Source organism: Mirounga leonina, unplaced genomic scaffold (genome assembly GCF_011800145.1).
Source record: "Mirounga leonina isolate KUSES-001 unplaced genomic scaffold, KU_Mleo_1.0 Mir_165, whole genome shotgun sequence".
In the NCBI taxonomy this organism is placed as follows: domain Eukaryota; kingdom Metazoa; phylum Chordata; class Mammalia; order Carnivora; family Phocidae; genus Mirounga; species Mirounga leonina.
In genome coordinates this window covers 34,797,890-34,815,696 of record NW_023270415.1, presented here as the reverse complement: position 1 = coordinate 34,815,696, position 17,807 = coordinate 34,797,890, and the positions used below count along the sequence as shown (strand labels likewise).

General features: G+C 35.5%; 1 protein-coding gene across 1 annotated transcript in view; it reads right to left on the bottom strand.

Annotated features, from left to right (window-relative positions):
- The window catches only part of CPNE3 (copine 3), a 50,680-nt gene that overhangs the window by 7,666 nt on the left and 25,207 nt on the right, over positions 1–17,807 (bottom strand). The window contains exons 7-13 of the mRNA XM_035011482.1: positions 16,323–16,412; positions 11,940–12,038; positions 8,854–8,940; positions 7,603–7,662; positions 6,996–7,129; positions 2,261–2,315; positions 2,129–2,180 (exon numbers count right to left, since the gene is read on the bottom strand). Coding sequence (XP_034867373.1) covers positions 2,129–2,180; positions 2,261–2,315; positions 6,996–7,129; positions 7,603–7,662; positions 8,854–8,940; positions 11,940–12,038; positions 16,323–16,412 — 577 coding nt within the window. The remainder of the gene's footprint in view (positions 1–2,128; positions 2,181–2,260; positions 2,316–6,995; positions 7,130–7,602; positions 7,663–8,853; positions 8,941–11,939; positions 12,039–16,322; positions 16,413–17,807) is intronic.

Genomic DNA, 17,807 nt, shown 5'->3' with positions numbered 1-17,807 from the left:
CAAAACAGGTCTCTTGCTTAAAACATACCCAACAGATCAGAGATCAACAAGTAAATGAAGTAGATACTTGATTTAAAAGTTTCACAAGACCAACTCTCTTACCATTTAAGAGTTCTAATTCACTCCTCTTTGTCACTTTGAGCTTAGGAAGAAGTCAGTCTAGTACTAACAAAAATAATACTACCATAGGCCAGCAGCAGGATTTTGCTGCAATGACACATACTGTAGAAAATTTGAATCCCAGAGCAATAATATTCTTTCATTTTTATCATCTCAGCTTGCTTTTCAATCTGAAGATATATAAACTATTAATTAAATTTCTTCACAGATATCAATTGCCTTCAGTTCCTCCACTAAAATTAAGTTATGCCAAAATCCTTCCTTTGCATTAAAGGAACAAATGAGACATGTTATTTCTGGGCAACTAAGTTCAATGATTAATTAGGAAAAGGGGATTCAACTTCCTTGCTTAAAATAAGGTTGTATTTTTTTCAGCACAGTATGTTCTTTGTCTAAAAGCAAAGGGTTTTGGGATGCCTGGGTGGCTCAGTCAGTTAAGCAACTGCCTTTGTTTGGCTCAGGTCACGATCCCAAGGGTCCTGTGATCGAGTCCCACATTGGGGGCAAGGGGGGACTGAATAGGAGCCTGCTTCTCCCTCTGCCTACCGCTCCCCCTGCTTGTGCTCTCTCTCTCTCTCGGACAAATAAATAAGATCTTAAAAATAAAATAAAACCAAACATTCTTTTTTTCAGACTATGAACCAAAAGTAGAAAAGCTGCGCTTAATGGCAGCCCAAAGATGGGCTCATTTTACTCAGAGTAAATGAACTCTCAAATGAATTATCACATGATATAAGTCATCCATATTTATTGGCAAGAAAAGAGATGTAATTACACCGAATTTCAAAAATTGTTCCAATTTCATCATAAGCATGAAACAGTTCTTGAAAAGAATTGCTATTCCCAGTTTCAAATGGCTAGGGATAAAAAGGTCACAACTGGCCACTGAAAGTACATCAAAGAAACACTGAATTAGTATGAAAAAAAGTGTCCTGGAAAAACAAGAAAACCCTAATATGGGACACCTGGGTGCCTCAGCTGGTGAAGCATTTGCGTTTGGCTCAGATCATTCATGATCCCAGGGTCCTGGGATCAAGTCCCGCATCAGACCCCTTGCTCAGCAGGAAGCCTGGCTCTCCCTCTCCCACTCCCCCTGCTCATGTTTCCTCTCCCTCTGTGTGTGTCTCTCTGTCAAATAAATAAATAAAATCTTTAAAAAAAAAAAAACCCAATACAAATTATCCCAACAAAATGTTCATGCTCTTCTGCCTTAGGAATATTGTTCATGAATACTGAAGATAAGGAAAGAACACCCTCTTTTGTTAGAAATCTAAACATTCTGTAATTGTCAACAGGACCCTTTTCAGAAAATTACCTATTGTCTACAATTTTATGCCTCTGTCCATACCTCTCTGTCTTCCTCCAAACTGTTCAGTCTTTTATCATTTTGTGGGACAGTTGGCATTTTAGGTTGATTGCCCAATGGGGTAAAAAGGAAGAAGCCCTTGGGTATTTGAGGTATAAAAAAATGAAATTAAACAAATGTCAGCTTTCCGCTGTCTATAGAGAGGAAAGCCACTATAGGAGTTTAATTCTTTGTTCCTTTAGCCCATTCAGATGTAGTCTGAGTAACAATTATTTGATGCTGGACATTTTTTTCCTTGTAGAGAGTGACTGCTACTCTGAGAAAAGTTTCATAAATCTGATACTAGATAACTCATTTTATTGAAGGTTTGTTTTAAAATAAGATGTGAAAATAATATGTGAAATGTGAATATAATATGATTATTTTTATTGATCTACTCTCAAGATTGAGAATTTTCTTGTTCTATTAAACCTTTTAAAGTAGAACTTAGCCAACAATCATCATCATAATAGATTTGCACCATTACTATCTTACCACTCAAACCAACAATGTGGTGTAATTCTTCTACTTTATACAACAGAAAGTTAAATATGTCACAAAAAGAAAACTAGGGAGGGAATTTGAGTAAACCACAAGAAAAAAACAAGTAACAAACTAGTGAGGTGTTCAGTATAAAATCTTCCTGGTTACTTTTTGGCTTACCGTTGCAGAAGGGATTGGATGGATTAAAGTTCATTGGAAATTCATGCGAAACCTGCCAAAAGAGGAAAGAACTGGTGAAGCCTGTTTTGCTTTTGTGGGAGGCAAATATTTAAAAATAAGATTTCCTCTTACCTGCCACTGAGGAGGTATCTGAGCTCCAAAACCAAAAGCTGGAAACATTTTATCACTAAAAAGAAAATTTGTAAAAACTGAAAGATCATTTTTTTTAAATAGAAAATTTTATCTTTACTCTTAATAAAACCAATAGTTTCTTTTTTAAATTCAAAATCTTAGGAAAATACAAAGATTAAACCCATAATAACCACCAGAGAGAGCCAATGTTAGTATTTGGCAACAATCATTCTAAGTATTTTTCTTTGCAATGAGGGAGAAAAATGTCTCTATATATTTATAAAAATGGAGTTTATATTCATATTTTATAACATGCTATTTTCTACTTAAGTACTATATATCGTTTTGCTGAATAAATATGTAGATAAATCCATGATGCTCTAAAAACCACAAGTTCGTTGGCTTATGGCAAACTCATTTGGCAGCAAAACCTGACCTCAACTGATATGAGGTTATTTATAGCTTTTATTCATGCCACTGAATATGAATATTCATACATTTGGCCACAGAAACATGGTGCAAATGCCACATATAAAATTTTCACATTTTTTGTAGCAAAATGTGTGAATATTTGGCCCCAGTGGTTTAAGGATAAAGGATTATGAACCTGAATATATAACATCATGTGAATGGCTGCCAAGTATTCCACTGTATGGACATTTTCCCCCAACCAATAAACATCCAATGTTTTGCTATTATAAAACACTGTAATGAACATACTAATTTTTCTGCTAGGATATATATTTTTTAAGATTTTATTTATTTATTTGTCAGAGAGAGAGGGAGAGAGCACAAGCAGGGGAAACAGCAGGGAGAGGGAGAAGCAGGCTCCCAGCTGAGCAAGGAGCCCGATGCGGCACTGGATCCCAGGACGCTGGGATCATGACCTGAGCCAAAGGCAGACGCTTCACCGACTGAGCCACCCAGATGTCCCAGCTAGGATACTCTTTTTACATTAATTCTTAATGGTTCTTTCTCCGTTGAGGATAGAACCTAAGTCAGACAGATCAGGAGTATTTTTCCCAGTTTGTAGTCTGCCTTTAACTTTGTTTAAAATATATTTCCTTTTATAGTTTTCAGTATTAATGAATGTGAACAAATAAAATTTCTGTCATGATTTCTGCCTCTGCTGCCTTGCTCAGCCTTCCTCACTGCAAAATTATAAACAATTCACACATATTTATTCCTAGAACGTTCAAGGTTTGATTTTGATATTAAACTTCTAATTCATCCAGAGAGAGTTTAGGAGTAGGCTATGAAACAGAAACTGCTACTCTCCACCTGTATCCATTCTCTCCCTTCTTAATAATGGAACACCCGAGCTAGAGACCACACTAGCTCTATCTACTCCAGCATCTCTGGGCTGCGTGTGGCCAGGTGGTGGCTAGATTCTGGTCAGGAAAATGTGAATAGAAGTGGTTGTCAGTTACTTCTGAATCACGATGCCCCTAGGAGGGAAGGCACTGTACTCCCTCCCAGTTGCCTTTCTCCTCCTCCCACTGACCAGACAAGATGAGAAACACAGAGCTGCCTTGGACCCAGGGGTGGAATCTACGACTTGACAATGGTAGAACTGCCCTATCAGTCCTCTACAATCTCTAGACTTGCAACATAAAAGAGAAATAAACCTCTCTGGGTAAATGCATTTTGTTTTGGAGGTGTCCATTCCAGCAGTTTGTCTATACTCTATACAAAATAGTATCCTAACAGGGGCACCTGGCTGGCTCAGTTGGTGGAGCAAGCGACTCTTGATCTCAAGGTTGTGAGTTGGAGACCCAGGTTGGGTGTAGAGATTACTTAAACATAAAATCTTAAAAAAAAAATAGTACTTTAACATATACTGGTATGAGTATGAATTAAGGATTCAAATTCACTTCTTGTCTAGTTTAGCAGCTGTGACAACTCCTTTTCCCTAAAATGTCATCTCTGTCACATACTAAGTTCACGTACACACTAGGGTCTATTTCAAGACTTCCTGCTTTGTTCTACTGGTCATGTACTAGTTCTGTAATATTAATTAATATAGCTTTAAAATGAGTTTTAATATCTGCAAACTCCCCTCTTTTTTTTCCTGAAAAATTTCTTGGCTTTTCTGATTCATTTTTCCCCTCTAGAAAATTTTTAAAATCATTTTAGCATGGCACCATTGCCATTTTGATTAGAATTGATTAATTTGGGGAGAAATTTTGTATCTTACATCATTATGACATCTGCCTATCTAGAATCACTGTGTATCTCTCCACTTAAACAAGTTTTTCTTTGTCCCTTAGTACAACTTTGTAGTTTCCCCTTACTAAAGATCCTAGACTTCTTAATGAATTCATTCTCATTTTTTATTGCATTATGAATTGTGATCTTGTATCTGCTGTAATTTCTTGAATTGGTTATTGCTGGCTAGTGAGAAATTGCTGATTTTTTAAATTTTATGTTGTATCTGACCACCTTTCTGAACTCTCAGTACTTTCTAATATTTTTTTACTTGATTATTTTAGGTTTGAATTCATTCCTTACAGGTTTCTAGAATTTACGTATGAAACTGTCTTGGCCTGGTGCCCTTGTGAGGAGTGGCTCTTTGACGAGCTATTCCATTCCTTCCATAGTTCCAGGTCTACTCAGGCTCTTTGAATCAACTCTGGTAATTTAAAGCTTTCCTCCCCCCCAACAAAAATAATCCTTTAATCCAGATTTTCCAACATAATAAAGTTTTACATAGTATTAACTTTTAATTTTAAATGTCTTTTCTTGAATTTATGCTTATAATCTGTGTCTCATTACCAATATTCTATGCATGTTTTCTCTTTCTTGGGGGTCAGCGTTGGCAGATTTACCTGAGTTTTGTTGAACTTGCAAAGAATCATTTCTTCATTTAATTTATTCATTTAGTGGGGTTTTTTAAACTTTCCAAGTCCCTATTTTCAGTGCTTAGAAGAAATCAGCACAGTACATAATACAGCTTGGAAAGCATGTCTCTGGAGCAGACAGCCCAGATTCAATTCTGTCTCTGCCAGTTATCAGTTGAGTGACCCTAGACAAGTTAACTCCCTATGCCTCAGTTTTTTCATCTGTACACCGTGGATGATAATGGATGATAATAGTACCTGTGTCACAGCAAAGTATGAGGATTAGGCGAGTATCATGTAGAAACTATATTAAATTGTGCCTGACACATAATAGCTAATGTATGGGTAGAATCTGCTATTATGTTATATCTTTTTCTTCTTATTCTTTAATTTTATTTTATTGGAAAGCTAGTTCATTTACATTCGATTTTTCTTGTTTAAAAATAAAGGCATGTAAAGCCAGAAATTTTCCTCTATAAAGATAGGACCACACTGTATGTTAACTACCTAAAATTTAAAAAAATTTTAAAAAGATAGAACCACGTATAGTCTTCTTGGTGCCCCTTATTTCTAGATAGTCTGTTATACTTCAATTTCCTCTTTGATCTAAGAACTACTTAAGATTTTTTTATTTCCATATGGTAAATTTTATTTTAATTATCTTTTTTGTTATTAACTTCTAGGTGACAGTCTGATAAAGTAACCCTGTAATTTTTTAATTTTTTATATAAGCCCCATTATAATTGTGTTACTTTAAAATTTTATTATATTTCTATTTTCAGTTGAAATACTTTGATACTCTATTATAATCAAACATGTCCATGGTTATATTTTTCATTTTGGATTATGTAACAAAGTTTTCTATAAAATAATTTTTTATTATATTTAACGAGTTTTGTCTTAAATTCTACTAGGCTGATATCGGAATTGCCACCTTTGGTTTAGATTTGTTTGCATTTGCCTGGAAAGTTTACCTCTTTTAATGTCATAGCAGATTAATGAAAAGCTCCAACAATATATGTAAGGGCTTTTATCATAAAGTAATAGGCAAAGACAAGTGAAAATTTATACAGTGCCCTAAGAGATACAGAACAAAAAATTATTAATGCGGACTTTTTTTTCTATTGTTTGGTAAACCTTCAAGAGGGCCTATTTAATCTATTCAAAAATCTATACATTGAGAATCTATTCAAAATATTTTATAGCAATTAGGTCAAGTTATCTTTTGGCACTTAATCAAAGTTGCCATTAAGAAAATAATTTGAGGGGCTCCTGGGTGGCTTAGTCGGTTAAGCATCCAACTCTCGATTTTGGCTCAGGTCATGATCTCAGGGTCATGAGATCCAGTCCCAAGTGGCACTCCACACTCAGCAGGGAGTCTGCTTGGGATTCTCTCTGGCCCTTCCCCCCACTTCCGTGCTCTCTCTTTCTCACTTTCTCTCAAATAAATAAATCTCAAAAAAAAGAAAAAAGAATACAATTTGAGAGTGACTGCCAAGAAATAGACATGTTAATACATAGTGTCTACAAATGTTTACAAAATGTGTCATCTGGACTTCAATCACACAGATAACTTATCCCTAATAAGTAAACCCCAAGGAAACAGTTGACTCCAGTCAGCTATTAAATATACAAGCTATATATAATACATTATAACTGATCACAGCTAGAGATAAGAGGTCAAAAGTAAACCCTAAGACTGTCACAAAGAGAAAACTAGAAAAGATAACACAAAAGAAATTTTAGGGAGAAAATTACCCCCACCATACCCTCTCCCCTGCCCCCAGTCAACCCCAGTGGCCTTATCACCACCAACTCTATCAGAGTACTAGCAGATGAAACAGAAACTGCCCTTTCTGGGGAATTATAAAAACAAATATTTTAGTCATACTCACGTATCATAATCTTGAATGACCAGTCCCACAGACCAGATAGCAGTCAAATACTCATTAACACCATTGGGGCTGATGTAATGAAGGGAGTCAGGAGACCTTGGGTCACCATTAGAGCCGGTGAAGTCCACACCCACCTGCCAAAGAACAATCACAGCCCTTATTAAGGAGAAGCCATATGCTCAATGTCCAGGAGACAAACATTCATCCCAGAGCCTGCTGCTGCCATTTCCTAACAAATGCCTGGGCCTACCAGTATTTACACAGACAATTAAACGATTAAAGCTTCAGCCTGAAACAACCTGCTATTCATATTTTTTCTAGATGACTCAAATCCATGAATTATTACACCAAGACATAGGGCTTGTTTTGTAGGTTGTTTGACTAACGCTTTCTATAATTTAAATTACTTGCTTTCCATCAGAAGGAACAGGTCTTATCAACAAAGTTGAAGGCTTCATGATAAACTTAGACAACCTGTCTGAGGAGATCACACTAAACAGCTTGTGTAAATTTCAAAGTCAGTTTTACAGGAAAAGAAAGAACACTGCAAAATGGTAGGAGAAAGTAACATGTTACAGCCTACTTTGAAAAAGTCAGTGTTACTTACAGTAAAATTCAGCTGACATCCTCCCATGATATAGTCAAGGAATGTGCATTCCACTGTAATCTAAAAACAAACAGCAAACTGTTAAAATCAAAAATCTCTTACTGAGGTACCTGGGTGGCTGAGTCAGTTGAGCATCTGACTCTTGGTTTTGGCTCAGGTCATGATCTCCCGGTCATGGGATCGAGCCCCACAACAGGCTCTGCACTCTCTGCACTCAGCGAGGAGTCTGCTTGGGATTCTCTCTCCCTCTCCTTCTACCCCTCACCCCCCCTTTAAAAATAAATAAACAAATCTTTTAAAAAAAATCTCTTACTATACAAGCAAGAGCTCTCTGGCATATATTTTTAACAGTTTAGAAACTGAACAGAACATGATATAAGCAGGTGGATACCACCCTAGCATTTGAGTTTAAGTATCCCTGCCCCTACTTGTCATAAATCTGTTAAGATTTTACTTTGAGATAATTAAAGCAATGTTAAGATTAGAATTCTGTAAAGATTTATTTATTTTAGAGAGAGAGAGAGAGAGCATGAGCAGGGGGGAGGGGCATAGGGAGAGGGAGACACAGAGAGAGAGAGAGAAGCAGACTCCCTGCTGAGCGGGGAACCCAAACTGGGGCTCGATCTCATGACCCCGATATCATGACCTGAGCTGAAATCAACAGTCAGACACTCAACCGACTGAACCACCCAGGCGCCCCTAAGATTAGAATATTAATGGCCAAAGATGAAATATACTTACTTTAAATCTTAAGAAACTAGTATTGAGTCTAATATGTTGAGAGCTGATAATAATCAAGATTTTTTAAAAAAACAAAACCAAAAAAATCCATTTGTTTGTTGTAAGAAATCTCTTGAATTTTTCCCTCTATTTTTAATATCTCAACTTGAAATTATGACCAGGATAGATGCATTGGGTCAGATCATTTCCACTAATGCCCTGGGAAAATACCATGATGTTTCACATTTCCTAAAAATAAGGAAAAAACTTTAATATTCTTTGTCTTTTGCTAAAAAGTTGTCAAACCTTAGAAGCAAAGTTACTTGAAAGATTTCTTTACTTTGCCTACTCTCTTCTTTTCCCTAAGGGTGTCCAGATGATCATATAATTTTCAACTGCCCAAAATTCAATTCACATTTCCTAAAATAAGGAAAAACTTTAATATTCTTTGTCTAGTTTAATATATACCATATTGAAAAAAGAACTTGAAATGTGATCTCATTATACTATAAATGGTTAACATCAACTAACCTCACACTGTTTCACACTGATAACACCTGAATTCTTGTAGCTTTTCTTCTTTTGCCTCTTTTTTTCATTTATGCATTCAAATTCCACCTGTAGGAAGAAAAGACAAAATATTAATTCTTACTAGTGATATAAAAAATGCCAATGTTGGGGCAGCTGGGTGGCTCAGCCAACGGTTAAGCATCTGCGTTCGGCTCAGGTCATGATCCCAGGATCCTGGGATCGAGCCCTGCATCAGGCCCCCTGCTCATGCTTGTGTGTGCCTGTGTGTTCTCTGTCTCTCTCTGAAATAAATGAAATCTTTTTAAAAATGCCAATATGAATTTAAATGAATGGCTTTTTTCTCTTGTAGTCAAACTACCTATTGATGTAGGTCTGTTGCAAAATACAATTTTGAAATAATTACATAATAAAGTATGTGAAATATTTATCACTGAAATTTCCAAAAGGCATCCCTAAGATTGTATACCTTTTAAAATAGTTCCTAATTATAGATTTTGCCTCTGTAGATGATTTCCTTGCAAATGCTCCAAGTAGCACTCTTTATTTTTTATAATAAGGGAAATAAAATATTACTCCAAGCCATTACTTTCAGAAAGAACAAAAATATGCTACTTAGAAAAGAAGGAAAAAACCTACCACCAGAAAACAGAAATATATGGAGCCTGTGTGGTAAAATATGCAAAGATCATCTCTTTCCCCTGGGGATACTTTTAGGAATAGAACTTAATATCTTACATCTTCTTTTCAGTATAGTTCCTTTCCCCAAATAGAAGGATCTTCTTTTCCACCTCCAAGCCATCTATCTATATGTAAGGCTGGGCTCAATCTGCCCTCCTTTATAACATAAGCTACTGTTCCAGTGTTCTATCTCCATTCATCTCTTTAAACTTCTACAACCATATAAAATTAGTTACATAGTTTGTGTTATCCTCAATTGTTTCATTTCGTTAATTTTGTTTCATACCTAAGATATAATCACCTCCAAATTATACCTTCAAATTTTCCCTATCGTGATCAACTCATTGAACACTTGATGAGTCACCTTTTCTGATTAATAGAAAGTAACTTAGATACCTTAGACAGAGTCATTGCTAATTTTCTAAGAATCAAACATTAAAAGGTACAATAGATACAATGATAAAAAACAAAATCATGTTAAACGAATTCTTTGGTAGTTCAGGATCCTGCCAGAATCTTAGTCATCATCATAAATATTAACTACTGAATATATGAAATGCGGAAAAGTCCTAAAGAGAATTCTCACTGGTAACAGGCTGTGTTACTTCAATTCATTTATTCCCACTTCGACAGAGTGTCTACCCAGTAGCAGGCACTGTTCTAGGCACTGAAAACACAGAGATAAGATATGGCCCTGCCTTTGAAAAACTTGAGTGGGTAAACATTGTCACTGCAGCAACACTAAAAGCCCCATTCTGTCATGGAGAAGGGAAGGACCAAGATAGCTGGATTTAGAAAAACTCTACATGACCCATAAGGTATTATAGAGTTAGTTGTTCATTATCTTCTAAAAGCAGGTCATTTACTAATTCTGCAAGATAGTGACAAAGTGAAATTACTGAAACGACAATCCAGACCACTCATCATATTTAGTTCTTTTAGGTAGCTTGTTTGAGTTGAGCTGTTCAGATTTTTAGCATTTTCCATTAGTTCTGCTTTTAAAAAAAATTATTTAAATAGGATAATTACAGCTAGATATTACAGCTACAGAATTTTGCTATTTTAATTCAAAAACTCTTAATTCAAAGCTAATACAATTTTTGCACTTAAACCATTAGATATGATTTTAAAAGCCTTTCCTACTTCACACATGCGTTTCTGTACAGGCTACTTTTAGCACCTGCCCTTTGTGACCAGGGAGTAGGGACAGGGCTATAAATCTCTATGTGACCTACTGAAAATTCTCATCTCATTGTGTTTGTTTAAAACTCATTTCTCGCCATTACTTAACCCAAATGGCTCATAAGTGTTATTTATTTATTTAGTATTTAAGTTTTGATCTAAAACTATCAGTATCTTCTCTTAAATTTACCTCACTTAAATGACAAGGTAAAAAAAATCTCACCTAACCATAACCTCTTATCTCTTAAACCCCATGTTTCTGTTTTCAAAAGCAAAGGCCATATATATGAACATTATGCAGGTCTCTAAGCATGTAATAAACAATTCATATTATTCATATTATTCTGTTATAAAAAGAATTAACAGCTAATCTCATTCAAACTAGAAAAGAAATAAGGTGGGAGCAATTGATAAGTTTTACTCATAAAATTCTCCAAAATAGTTTTTAGCCACCTAGGTTTGAGAGACAGAAGAGTTTCAGAAGCACTCTTAGAAATATGTTAGGATGCTAAATAATAAACTGAATGTAGTTAAGGCACATGAATGATCTTAACAAAATTAATGCCATTAGATGGAGGCTTAATATTATATCATTTGAAATACCATCATTATACTTTTATCCTTCCCTTTGGTGAAAACAAGTCAGAGAGAAAAGCCAGAGGCAGATTGTACATTTATGTACACAGTTCAAGCCCAGGTATTTATCTAGTGTTGTAGAACTTAATTATTATGACCAACAAAATGCCAAATGCTTTAAAACTAGGGATTTTCAATCAAACCATATATGTTGTCTGAAGCTAAAGGAAACCAAACCTCTAATTTTTTTTTAAGATTTTATTTATTTATTTGACAGAGAGAGAGATAGTGAGAGCAGGAACACAAGCAGGGGGAGTAGGAGAGGGAGAAGCAGGCTTCCCGTGGAGCAGCAAGCCCGATGTGGGGCTTGATCCCAGGACCCCAGGATCATGACCTGAGCCGAAGGCAGACGCTTAATGACTGAGCCACCCAGGTGCCCCCAAACCTCTAATTTTAAATGTAAACTTATACCCCCAAGTACGGATTTTGGATCATCCAACTACTACACATATAAGATCCACAGATTTCAGAACATTTTGTAACATAGAGTAAAAACATGGCAAACTGTTTACTATACCAAGGAAAAAAATGAAATAATAAATACATGGCCAAACAGTAAAGTACATTCAAGTGACAAAGATTCAACTTACGGGTGAATTTCTGGAGGCTTCTTTCAGTTTTGTCATGGTGGTTTGAAATGTTCCAATGAGATCATGTGACCCATCATTATCATAATCATAGCACTCTACCTAGAATTAAGTATCATAAAAATATATAAAAATCAACCTCATTTTATTTAAAAGGATTGACTGCAATAAATGGGACTTATCAAGAAGTACCCTATTAATTTAAAAAAGTGAAAATGTTTAATAGGAGAAGTAGGAACTAACTTCCTGGAGGATTAATACTGAAATACTTTCAAACCCCAGCTATCCTTGGAATGGGGCTCTAGGATAGATCATAGGCAGATGAAAAATGCAAATACCGTTTAAATTCCACATTAAGCAGTTTCCAGTTCATCTATCATGCCCTTTATAAAAACTGATAAAATCAAAATGGAATTACACCTTCTTTCTCATTCACTTCTTTACTTTGTTATCACTATACAATGACTAAAAGCCATCATCTGCAAGAAGAAAGGATGTCAGTATCCTAGACAACTAAAACTTGTGTAATCAAATTCTAGATGATTTAGAAATATGGCAAATGTATTTCATTAGCTGCAATCTGGTAAGGCTAGGCTTGTATTCAGAGTTAGACATGATGAAGTCAGATTTGCATCCTAAAAATCACAACTCTTAGAATGAAAAAGAAAATTAGAGGAAAAGAGTACTTAATCCACTGAGAAGGTATCCAGACTGGGTCATATATTAATTCTATTTCCATGTAAGGGTGAATTCTATTCCTATCTATGGCTCTCACCAAATGCTTGTTCTTTCTTAAAGCAGACAGAAGAGAGCTGAGAGTACTTGATGTGCATGTAGCTTTGTGCCAAGTTGACAGCATAGCCAGAGGGTAAATATTCACAAGAATACCTCATTATTCATTGCAATGAGAATATTAAGGTGGTGTGAACTGTTAGCAGAGGTGTTCATTGTGATCATTGAATAACCAGTGTTTTTATAGTGCATTGTAATTTCAGAACAGATTATCTCATTTCTGCAAACATTTATTATGTGCACTTCACACATTATCTACATAGGCTTGTGAAGTAGGCAAAGGAATTAAATAGTGTTAGAAGATGATATGTTTTTTTATTTTTATTTATTTATTTGAGAGAGAGTGAAAGAGCACAAGCACGGGGGGTGGGTGGGTAGGGAACAGCAGAGGGAGAGGCAGATGCAGACTCCCCATTGAGCAGGGAGCCCAATGAGGGGCTCGATCCCAGGACCCTGGGATCATGACCTGAGCCGAAGGCAGACGCTTAACAGACTGAGCCACCCAGGAGACCCAGAAGATGGTATGTTTTATTTGGTAACCAACATAGGTAAAATAAAACTGTTCTAAGGACACTTTTGAATTCTTCTAGAGATTTAAAATAAAATCCTGTAACTGAGAGTATTTGCCAAGAGAGTATCCTTTACAAAGTTATATTAATTGCCAAGTTAAAATGCCTAGGGTTTATGTGTTCACCAAGCAAAGTGATTTATTTCCTTTGCAGTTCTATGAGAAGTGAACCGTGTGCCTATCATAACAGGAAGTGTTTCATTCCTTACTAATATTTTCATTATTATTCCAGGGAGACTAAAAATCAATCAATAAAGACAAGGTCTAGAATTGCAATTTTGAGTAACTGTAAAAGACTTTTATTTATTGTAAACAGTTTGGTCACTGACCAATTATGACCCTTTGATTCTTGCCTTATATATCTGATATTTAATTTTTAAACCAAAGTCCTTTTATCTGACTCTTCAAACTATGAGGGGAAAAGAAAATCAATGATCTTACTAATTTTTTTCTAGAGAAAGTAAAATTAAGATAAAGCCAAAGCAATCTTAATATTTTCATGATTTCACTTTTTAATAGATTTTTTTTTAATTATGGAAAACAGATTTTTTTTTTTTTTTTGAAGTAAGCTCTATACCCAACGTGGGACTTGAACTTACCACCCTGGGATCAAGAGTAGCATGCTCTACTAACTGAGCCAGTCAGGTGCCCCTGAACTTTGCACTTTATATTTGCATTCAGGAAACTCCAACTTCTATCTAAGACAAGATCAAGCTTTGATAAGGCCAATTTTATTTTTTAAAAAAGCATATGAACACCTAAAACCCTTCATATGGTTAGACTGACTGAGACTAAAGAGCTAAAAAGATTTTTAAGCTGGAATTTCTGATCGCTCACTCTAATAACTATATAGGAAAAATTCACTGTTGCCCCGGAAGACAAACGTTCGGTGCTAAAGAAAGACGTGATGCTGGCCTATGTTCAGATACAGTTTGAGGTAAATGATGTAATGATTTGTGTCATTTAATTTCTCTTCTCAAAAATTCAAAAGCTAGTACTATTGGCTTTTTTCTTTTTCTTTTTTTTTTTTAAAGATTTTACCCATTTATTTGACAGAGAGAGACACAGCGAGAGAGGGAACACAAGCAGGGAGAGTGGGAGATGGAGAAGCAGGGGGAATGGGAGAGGGAGAAGCAGGCTTCCCGCCGAGCAGGGAGCCCTATGCGGGGCTCGATCCCAGGACCCGGGGATCATGACCCGAGCCGAAGGCAGACGCTTAACGACTGAGCCACCCAGGCGCCCCTATTGGCTTTTTTCAATACTGATACAGTATCAGCAGTGCTTGTGACATTGAAATATACACATATATACATATACAGATATGTATATATGTAAAAGAATGCACACACCACACAATACCACATTCATTAAGGCATTCCCATTTTAGGCAAGGTGGCAACATGCATGATTATTTCTTTTACTCACTTGATCTTATGAGAATAATAATACATGCTGGAGTGATAACACTGGCACGTTCACACAGCAACAAAAAAACTACTGAGGATTCTGACTCTATCCTCTGCTCTAAAACTCTTTTCCACACCTCTAAACAATGTCCAAACACCAAGAGAATCACAGATGTATGACTTTGTGATATTGCAAAGAAATACAGCACTAAAGAAATAGAGACAGTCACAATGTGGCAAACCAAGTTGTGTATGGTTAAAACAAACTGAGCAAGTTTTAAGAACGGAAGACATTCATCAGAGAAAGCTCGGAAATCAGTTTACTTACTATAATAAAATAGCCCTGTAAGCATGCCACTGTGTGCAAAAAAAGTTTAAAAAACACTGTTTCATTGTTAACATATTATTACCAGCAATCAGTTATGGTTTAGGCATTTCTTTTCCCCATCCTTTCCTGTTTCTCAGGTCTAATAAAGTTTCAACTTATTATTTTTAATGTGAAAAGCAAAAGTTCTAGATTTAGTATAACAATAGAAAGTAATTTTTAAAACTACTGTTCTACTATTTATTTTTTACCTAAATTTTCACTGCTGTTTAAAACAACACATAAATTGTACTTATATTAATTTTTAAAGTTCTCTGCCAACAGAGGACAAATTTTTTTGTATCTAAGGAATGAAGCCATTTTCAATGTAACAGTATCTGTGCTATGTATAATGGTTTATAAAACTTTCACTTTCATTAATTTAATCCTTCCCTTTTTGGTAATATAGACATTATTTTCTCTATTATATAAGTGAAGAAGTTAGATGACCTGCCCAAGATCCCTTACCTGGTTGAAGGCCTAAGCCTGACACGAAATCCTGTGCTCCATGCCATCACCTGTCCTGTTTTTACCATATTCATTACCAAAAGAAAACAAAAACAAAAACAAACTCCACTTCGGTTTGCTGACAAGTAAACACAAGAAGAGGCTTCTATCTGGAATCTTATGTAAAGAGACTCTAGGATAATGTGTCTTAAAAATAATAAATATTTTCTAATAAATGGCTACAAATTAAAACATTAAAAAAATTCTCAGACACATGCTACTTCCTGTTCCCACTCTGCTTTCCTAATACTTTATACTAAAGCCACCTAGAAGTTTTCAATGAATAATATCTTGCTCTGAAAATAAGCAATGGAAAATGCCACCACTATTCTCCTCTCTTGCTGATGGTAGAAGCTCTGAGTTTTTAGTCAAGTAAATCTGCTTTTATCTGCAAGGGGCACACCAAAGGCAAAGAGGGCAGTTAAAGGTTCCTGTTTGCAGAGCAAAGGAATCTTATTAAAGGGAGGAAAGATTTAAATTGGACATTTTTTAAAAAAATGAAGAGTAAAATAAAAATCATAATTTTTGATTAAGCACTAGGCGAACAGATCAGTCAAACATGTCTACCCTTCAAACTGACCATTTACTTACCAGAGACATTTCTATTTTAATATTCCTAAATACAAATAAAATTCAAACCTTACAGGTATCTATTAGATCATTTACTTCTATGAAATACTATCTAATCAACTAGTTTTATGAAAGACATGTATGTGTGTATATATAACATATATATAACTTTAAATTACCTTGATCGTTTTGTCCATATCTCCATAGCACAGGGAGTTAAGAGAGATTTTAAAAGGCCTCCAAACAGGATTCAAGTTATTTTTAACAACCTATAAAATGAAGATTCAAAGACTAGTTAGAAAAACATTCAGTCCCTTAATATTTTGCTCTTTCTTTTCCAAGATTCTTGCTACACTCTCACCAGTCATCCTTCACCTTTTCACCCAGTCAACTTTTTCAATGAAAAACTATCTAGGACAATATTATACAACTGTTAGAAGAAAAGTGAGATAGATACATTCTGAGAAAAGAAGAGAAACTACTTGGAAAATATATTTCACCCATTACAAGGTAAACTTAGAAACTACAGATTGCTGCTTTTGTTGGAAACCAGGGTTTTCATTGCAGGACACAGAAGATTCAAATTTGGAATAAGAAAGGATGAGAAAGAACCTTGCTGGGTTGGACTTGAATGGAAGAAATAGTCTAAATTTGTGATTTAAAATTTTTTTAAATATACATACACATAATAAACACAAATACTCTATGTCCATCAAAAAGACATAAATGAAATGACATCTCAGTAGCTATGAGCATATCTAGCACTACTACCTTAAAGGAATAGGGATCCAAGAGAAAGGGCCCATTCCAGACCTGGAATAGAGTGAGCATAAGGTGACCTGAGAATATACTTTATTATTTTTTTAAGATTTTATTTACTTTTTTGACAGAGAGAGAGAGACAGCGAGAGAGGGAACACAAGCAGGGGGAGTGGGGGAGGGAGAAGCAGACACCCCGCTGAGCAGGGAGCCTGATGCAGGGCTCGATCCCAGGAGTTTGGGATCATGACCTGAGCCGAAGGCAGATGCTTAACGACTGAGCCACCCAGGCGCCCCGAGAATATACTTTAATATAAAGTAAGAGAATGAGGGCACCTGGCTGGCTCAGTCAGAGAAGCATAATTGATCTCGGGGCCGTGAATTTAAGCCCCATGTTTGGTGTAGAGATTACTTAAAAAATAAATAAATAAATAAACTTTAAAAAAAAAAACCTATAAATAAATAAATAAAAGAATGCTTAAATACTATGGGGTTATGTTAAAAGAACCCAGAAGCCTTTTGATGTCACTCTCCCTGGTCAAATCTGGATTAATTTGAACAGCAAAAATGATGACAGTAATGAATTATAACACAATGAATACACTGTGTTAACAGTCATGAGTCTACTAAAAATAAAAAAGGAAGCAAGAGGAGAGATGAAAGAGGAGTATCTGTTAACATATGTAAAGGGATGAAAGGTTTAGAAAAAAATCACTATTTCATACCCCCTAATATAAAAATTGATTTAGGTATGGATCATCAATAGACAGGTGATATGCTAAAGAACAGCTTAATCATGCAGTCTCGAAGTATCACACCACAGATCACTTATTAATTACAAAGGGGAAAAAATGGGACTTTATCATGGCAAGATCTCGTGATCACCAGCTTAACCAAGTAGACAAG